This window comes from Cucumis melo, chromosome 2, assembly GCF_025177605.1.
Source record: "Cucumis melo cultivar AY chromosome 2, USDA_Cmelo_AY_1.0, whole genome shotgun sequence".
NCBI classification, from domain to species: Eukaryota; Viridiplantae; Streptophyta; class Magnoliopsida; order Cucurbitales; family Cucurbitaceae; genus Cucumis; species Cucumis melo.
In genome coordinates this window covers 16,874,329-16,882,894 of record NC_066858.1, presented here as the reverse complement: position 1 = coordinate 16,882,894, position 8,566 = coordinate 16,874,329, and the positions used below count along the sequence as shown (strand labels likewise).

At 29.7% G+C, this 8,566-nt stretch overlaps 1 protein-coding gene across 1 annotated transcript; it reads right to left on the bottom strand.

Moving 5' to 3' along the window:
* Positions 1-5,153: 5,153 nt before the first annotated feature.
* LOC127148296 (uncharacterized) lies at positions 5,154-6,996 on the bottom strand. Its single transcript, XM_051081771.1, has 6 exons — positions 6,863-6,996; positions 6,684-6,766; positions 6,477-6,575; positions 5,917-6,017; positions 5,583-5,678; positions 5,154-5,232 (listed from the first exon to the last, which is right to left on the bottom strand). The coding sequence occupies exons 2-6, from the start codon at positions 6,723-6,725 to the stop codon at positions 5,154-5,156; spliced, it is 417 nt and encodes a 138-aa protein (XP_050937728.1). The 5' UTR covers positions 6,726-6,766; positions 6,863-6,996.
* Between the last annotated feature and the right edge of the window lie 1,570 nt (positions 6,997-8,566).

The window sequence follows — 8,566 nt, the reverse complement described above, 5'->3', positions numbered from 1 at the left end:
ATTTAATAAAAAGGTTAAAAAGATATTTGTTTTAAAAGATAAAATATCTTCATAAATAGAAATCTTTTATCTATATCTTTTAAATAAGATCTCGAAGATTTGATAGAGTGGCTATATATTGAAACTCTATGTTTGGTTCGTTGTGAACATTCAATCTGAAAGCATTCTTTTGGGAGAAAGGTTTTGAAGGTACATTAATTACCTTCTTTCTGATGACAAATTATTGAAGATCTACTGTTGATCTTACTGTGTACGAATTGATGAAAAAAGATTGAAATAGTCGAAGGACGGTCAATAAATTCAGGGAGAGCCTGAATTTATCTTAAAAAATATTCATGAATAAATTCAGGAGAGTCTGAATCCTTTAAGTTATATTGTACTTAAAAATAGTCATATACATAAGAAGAATGTTACTTATTGTATTGATTTATATTGACTATTGAAAATCTTAATAATATTTTTTATCTAAGCTACGAAGTTCCCCAGACGTAGGTTCGCTGAACTGGGTTACTAAAATTATCTGTGTTATTTTTCTTCCACTTTTTATTTTAACTATTCCGATTATTATTTACTTCAAAATTAACTAAAGAACTTTTGACTATCTCATACCGTATTTCAAATCATATTCTCATAGTATTCTTATATATATATAGTTTTATGGTTGTCGATTGATTAAAAAAAAAAAAAAAAATCAGAGACCACCTTAAAGAGAAAAGTAATCATTCTTCACTTTACAAGTTTCTTTTCCTAACTTACTAAATCTACTATCTTTCTTGACATTTATTTCCTATTTCAATCATATCAATATTATGTTTCTAGAAATTATTTTTATTGTTTATAGTTATGATAAATACTATGTTAGATCTATCTCATTAATACTGGATCTACCATATTTTTTAATATTTATTTTTTATGTTTGTGTTAATTTTATGATTTTAGGAGTTATTTTTTTATATTTTAACCGTATGATATTTGTATTTTGTCAGTTAAATTTATTATTTGATGTTTATTGTTATTTTTAATGCAAAATGTTTGATATTTTTTTAGGAAAATTTTCATAAATGAAACAAAATACCAAACTATTTACGGCGGTGTAACAAAGTCCATGAAATTAGTCATTTTTTAAATATTCCAAGTTTGCCCTTCCGCCTTTCTTCTTTACCTCGCGATGATTCTTTCATCATCTTCCTCTTCGCTTGGATTCGTCATCTTTCCTCATTTCCTCTTCTTTTATTTTTCTGCTGCGATTTCGTCTTTCTTCTTTTCTGATTCTTTTTTTTACGTCGTTTAATCTTTCCATCGTCTTTCTTCTTTTCCTTTTTTTTTCGTTATGATTTGTGATTTCATTGTCTTTATTCTTTTCTGATTCTTTTTTACATCGTTTAAATTTGGGTAATCAAATTTAAACAACCGTGTACAAAAAATAACAAAATCTAAAAGATCGTGTATAAAGAATTTTGGAAAAAATCATTTAGATTGCGGTAGCCAAATGTAAACAATCATGTAAAAAAAATAAATCATCGGGTAGACAAATCTAAACGATCGTGCACCAAAAAAATTAAAAAATCGTTTAGCCAAAACTAAATGATCGTATAAACAAATATAAACGATCGTGTAAACAAATCTAAATGATCTTGTAAACAAATCTAAACGATCGTGTAGAAAAAGAATTAAAAAAATCGTTTAGTCAAACCTAAACGAGCGTGTAACCAAATTTTGAAAAAAAAATCGTTTAGATTTAGGTTCAAATCTAAACGATCGTGTAACCAAATTTAAACATAACCAAATTAAACGATCTGTACCAAACAATAGCCAAATCTAAACGATCATGTAGCAAATATATTAAGCACGCGTTTTTGACGGCGTGATTGACAAGGTATTTTTGGTATTTTACACGGTGCGCCTCTGGATTTTTTTCATTTTCGAAATTGTTCTATACAGTATAAATATTTTGTCGCTTTCTTATATTTTTTAAAGGACTTCTTTTTTATTATAAATTTAATACCATTCGAGTGAGGTTTTTCTTATTTTTTTATATTAGATTTTTTAGTATTAGCCATTTAAGTAAAGTAAATAACTAGTAAAAAAACAAAGGGAAAAAATCATTACTTACCCCAGGTTAAATAAAAAATCATTACTTACATAAGATTTACATGAAAAATCATTATTCACACGATTTAAATAAAAAATCAAAGGAAAAAAGTCATAGTTATATAGTAATATTTCATTATTAAAAAAATAAACATTAATGTATAAATTAAAGTAACGTTGTAAAAAATGACAAACTTGACAAAATATTTTAAAAAATATAGTAAAATTTCAAATTATGTCAATGATAGACATTAATAAACAATAATATACTTCTATCAATCATGTTGATAGACATAACTTATAGACAATAATAGAAGTGTATCAGTATTTATCATTGATAGAAGAGAAACTTTTCTAAATATAACATACTAGTGAAATATTTACGGTCCGTGTAACAAAACTCATAAAGTTAGTCATTTTTTAAATATTCCAAGTTTGTGCTTCCATCTTTTTCTCCTTCCTATGATTTTTTAATAGTCTTTCTCTGTACTAATCGTATTCCTCTATACTCTTCTTTTTTAGCTGCAATTTCTTTTTTTTTTCCTTTCTGTTTTTAGATTTGGGTAACAAAATCTATTTCTTACTCACTAATAGAAAAAGGGCCTACAATGACAGTTAAATGCTGTCATTGAAGGTTTTCGTGACAGTTTTTTGCAGTCATTGATGCGGCAGTCATGGAAAGTATTTTATGACAGTTGTATAAACTGTCACGAAATGTTGTTTCAATGACACATAATACCTGTCACGAAAGATTTTTTTTAATGACTGAATATAACTTTCATTATTTAGCTATGATGACAGTTAATAACTATCACAGTTTACATTTTATGACAGAGTATAACTGTCACTATTATATATTCGATGACAGTTAATTACTATCATTGTTTATATTTTAAGACAGATTATAACTGTCATAGTTGACATTTTATGACGGAAGATAACTGTCATTGTTAATAATCTATGACTGATATTAAATGTCATTATTTATCATTTATGACACTTTTTAACTGTCATCATTTTACTTACCATGACTTTTATTAACTGTCAATAAAACTTTTTCGATGACAGTTTTATTTTTCAATTTAAATGTCATAGTTGTGTTTTTTAGTCCCTTTTTTCAAAAGCCCTATTTCTTATTGAATTATGTATTTGTTGTCGCCCTGCCATTACACATAACATTACATACCAATACAACAACAAATGGAAAAAAGGTGAACGCTTTAATAGAAATAAACACTTACTAATATTGCTTTAATTGTTAGTACAAATATTTTTTGGTACGAACAAACTATTTTAAATAATTACATTTAAACAAAAAAAATTCCTACCAAACCTATAAAAAAGGCTATACATCAACTAATTGGCGTATCCATGGTTTCATTGCTCCAATGGATTGTGGCAAAACCTAATAAGAAAAGAAAAGGAAACAAAATAATTCAACAAGACAACACATTCACCCACATAAACACATCACATTCACTTCATGATGAACAACACACTTCAACAACATAGAACACATACACACTTCAAATATGTTTGCCTATTCAACCATAACATGATTGAGTACATACCTTATAGAATGCCATAGGATTCCCTTTTGCCTTGTTAAGACCTTTGTCAACCTAGCAAAACCAAAAAGAACACACTTGAAGATCAACAACACACTTCAAGATCAACAACACTTCTTTATCTACAACACTTTTTTATCAACAACACACTTCAACAATAATTACATACATACTTCAAGATCAACAACACTTCAATATCAACAACACTTCTTTATGTACAACATTCTTTTATCAACAACACACTTAAGCAATAATTACATACACACTTCAAGATCAACAACACTTGAAGATCAACAACACTTCTTTATCTACAACACTCTTTTATGAACAACACACTTCAACAATAATTACATACATACTTCAAGATCAACAACACTTCAATATCAACAACACTTCTTTATGTACAACATTCTTTTATCAACAACACACTTAAACAATAATTACATACACACTTCAAGATCAACAACACTTGAAGATCAACAACACTTCTTTATCTACAACACTCTTTTATGAACAACACACTTCAACAATAATTACATACATACTTCAATATCAACAACACTTCAATATCAACAACACTTCTTTATGTACAACATTCTTTTATCAACAACACACTTAAACAATAATTACATACACACTTCAAAATCAACAACACTTCTTTATCTACACACTACTACAAAAACTGACTCTCTTGACGGTTTTAAACTGTCAAGAATGAGTATTCTTGACGTTTTCAAAACCGTTGTTGAATCCAGTGTCAAGAAAGGCCATTTTTTTGACGGTTGTAAAAAGTGTCAAGAATTGATATCGTTGACACTTTTTAACCGTCAAGTATTCAATTTTTCATGATAGTTGAGAGCCGTCAAGAGGATACGTTTTTATGACTGTTTTAAACCGTCAAGAATGAGATGATGAAGCCCGAAAACCGTCAAGAATACGATTATTCATGACATTTCAAAACCGTCAAGAGTGCATTTTTCATGACATTTTAAAACCGTCAAGTATTCAATTTTCATGACATTTACAAACCGTCAAGAGTTCATTTTTCATGACATTTAATAACCGTCAAGAGTACTCTTTGCCATGACATTTGGAAACCATCAAGAGTGCTTTTAAATGACATTTTAGAACCGTCAAGAATTTTGTTATTTATGACATTTGCAAACCATCAAGAAATGTATTGTTAATGACATTTGAAAACCGTCAAGCAACTTTTCATTTTTTTAATTGTAATTTATTTTATATTATTCTTCCTGTATTATGCTCCCATTGGTCCAAAAATTCAACTACATATAAACGACAAATATACATCAAATATAGTTTGAAAACTCAAACATAAATATGCACTAGAACAATTCCAAAACTTTAACATATATTAACATTTTACCATATATGTATCAACATTTCGAAAACTTTACATATTTGTTCGATATTGTCATATACAAAACATTACTTCTATCAACCGAACTCAATGACCTTGAATGAAACTTGGCTTCAAATAAACTTGCATTCTGCATCCTCTACTACCTCCAATTCATGAGCTAAAATAAGTACCACCAATAGCAGAGCCAATCTACAAGGAGTAGAAAACATCACAACAACAAATATAGGATTAATGATCAGCTATGTTGATGATAACAATGTAAAGGGGAGGTGGAAATAGGTTTAGATCAGATTGTCAATACCAAATATTTACAAACTCCTTGTAACTAATTGTTTCAAATTCACCTATACTCTGAGCCATCAGCAGAAACACTCATTTTGAACTTTTTGATTTCAATTCAAGAGGAGTGATCAGTTTGATCCTCACTTATTCTATTCATTGTCATGAAAATATTCGATTTGAACCATCAAGTTTTAAAAAAACAACAGTAGAACATTTAAAAGAAAGACACCCCAAAGCCATCACAGAGTGAAAAGTACAAAAACAAAGAAAGATTAATCCATTGGCATTGCAAACCTGGTAAGATGAAGTAACCCAAATATCTACTCCAGCCTCCAATATTTGATGTTCCAATCCTATAAACAGGAATCTGAGTTAGTTAAAAAAATAAAAGTAGAAGTCAAGGTGCAAAAAAATTTCAATTAGATCTCATAATCAAACTACAGAAAAATTATTTATTCCATTTATGACCACATAGCAGTTTGATACAAATCACAATCATGCCCCTTAAATCACTATCACCAAGCCTGTGATCATATATGTAATAGTGCTAAAGTTTTCCATAAATATGCAGTATCATAAAACTAAGCTTACCATCCAATAGTGTTGTTAACATTGAGTTCTCTCAAGCATCTCATTATTTCAAGCTGGTAATTAGCACAATTGAATTCAATCTCCTCATCCTCCTCTCGAGCCTAATAGATTCATGTTAATAAATTAAAAAGAAATTCAAGCTAGGAAAAAAAATAAGTACGAACATAAGTATGACCAGACGTGGAAATTTCTCAACGTAACCACTAAAAGAACAACGAACATTCAACAAACAACAAAAATGATTAAGTTAAAATGAATTAGCCTCTATGCTTCCAGATCCCTCTAATGACCATAAAATGTTTTCCACTCCTTCCCGCAAATGCACTGTATTGTTTCTATCTATCAAAGCCATCCAACTAATTAACTCAGTCAAAAAGAGCCCCTTCTAAGGCCTAGCTACATTCCAAACTTCACTATCATTATCTTAACAATCATAACTTGAACTTCAATATCCCACCAATTTCTAAGACAAGACAAAGGGTTAAGTGAAGATGAATACAATCTCTTCTTACCTATTGCCTAAGATATTTTAGCCACAAAAACATGTGAATAATATGTACCTGCAAAACTTTGTTTTGAATGATGTCAGCAGTCTCTTTTCCTTGATACGATTCATTGACTTTTCTTAGGGCATCTTGGCAGATGTTGTACCATTCCATCTTCATATAAAAACCATAAAAGATTTGAAATCATTCAAAATTCTAAACTGTCAGTCAGTGGAGTTGATGGAATTTTATTTCAACGGTCTGATTAACAAGGATGCTTACAGTATCAGTGTCTTCAGCTATTGTCCATGCAAATTTGCTCATGGGATGCTTTTCATATAAAGGCCTTCTAATCTTCTCAAGAGCTGTCAATCATAAAATATCATAGAATTTTGCAAACTTTTATAACTAGTACAGAGAAGGAATTTTGAAAAAAAAAACGCAAAAAGAATTGGTCATACCAAGATTAGTTTCTGGGGTACTTTCTGATTGAAGAATTTTGGATTGCAAGTGTGTGTTCTATTAGAAACCAATCAATCACCGTTAATCTCATCAATAAGAGAATTAATATTATCATAAAAAATTATTTAAAAATATCAGAAACTAGAATAAAGAACCAAGGGAAAAACACTCCAAAAATTGCATGATATAAGTAAATTCGCATTAACAAATACTGAGTACTAAGCTAAGGCACCAGCTTATTCTTGTATAAGTTCCTATTTTCAGCTGTTGTGGTAGTCATTCGAATTTCCCTCTTCCCCAAAAATACAGAGTTTTCGTGGATGGGGAAGACGAAATCTTGGAAGGCGACTTCATTGCGAGAGAAGGCTCAGCAGAAACACGACAGAGGATTTGATTTTCGCGAACAAGGAGGACGAAGAGAAGGTTCGTGCGAGAGATTTAGGGTGATGGCGAACAAGGAAGACGAAGAGGATTTGATTTTTGTGAACAAGGAGGACAAACAGAAGGTTCGTGCGAGAGATTTAGGGTGATGGCGAACAAGGAAGACGAAGAGAAGGTTTGCGAGAGATGGCGACCGCGAACAACGAAGACGAAGAGAAGGGAAAATTAGGGATTTAATTTTTTTTAGAAAAATGAAGTTAGTTTTTTATTTAAAAAGTTAAAAGAATTTATTTTTTAAAAAAAAAATAAATTTTTTTTTCAATTAATTTAGTAATTCTTGACGTTTCTAAAACGTCAAGTAAAATTCTCTTACTTGACGTTTTAAAAATGTCAAGAAATTTTAAAATTTCTCAGTCTCTGCCTTTTCATTAAAATTCTTGACGTTTTAAAATGTCAAGAATTTAATCGATATTTCTTGACGTTTATAAAACGTCAAGAATGTAATCGATATTTCTTGACGTTTTTAAATCGTCAAGTATAGTTACATATTATTTGACGTTTGAAAAACGTCAAGAATGTCGATTTTATAATAAATCTTGACGTTTTAAAAACGTCAAGAATTTAAAAGATAATCCTTGACAGTTTATAACAGTCAAGAAAAACGTTCATATTGCTTGACAGTTTAAAACCGTCAAGAATTCTGAAAATTGCCTCCCCTCCGCCTTTTCATCAAAATTCTTGACGGTTTTCCTATTAAACCACCCTTTTCTTGACGTTTTTACCAAAAGCCGTCAAGAAAAGAAAAAACCAACCGTCAAGAAAGGATCTTTTTCTAGTAGTGACAACACTCTTTTATCAACAACACACTTCAACAATAATTACATACACACTTCAAGATCAACAACACTTCAAGATCAACAATAATTACATACACACTTCAAGATCAACAACACTTCTTTATCTACAACACTCTTTTATCAACAACACACTTCAAGAATAATTACATACACACTTGAAGATCAACAACACTTCAAGATCAACAATAATTACATACACACTTCAAGATCAACAACACTTCTTTATCTACAACACTCTTTTATCAACAACACACTTCAAGATCAACAACACTTCAACAATAATTACATACACACTCCACGATCAACAACACTTATGAACAACACACTTCAACAATAATTACATACACATTTCAAGATCAACAACACACTTCAAGATCAACAACACGCTAAGATAACTAGAACAAAGTACAAAAGGAGATACTAAATCAATGGAGATAATTTGATGAACTTAAAAAACTGCATTTT

Excerpts from the sequence above, each read along its gene's own strand:
- LOC127148296 (XM_051081771.1), bottom strand. The coding sequence starts at position 6,725 with ATGAGCAAATTTGCATGGACAATAGCTGAAGACACTGATACT. Across the intron at positions 6,018-6,476 it reads TTCAAAACAAAGTTTTGCAG|GCTCGAGAGGAGGATGAGGA; the intron begins GTACATATTATT and ends TGAATCTATTAG. Across the intron at positions 5,679-5,916 it reads GTTAACAACACTATTGGATG|GATTGGAACATCAAATATTG; the intron begins GTAAGCTTAGTT and ends TCCTGTTTATAG.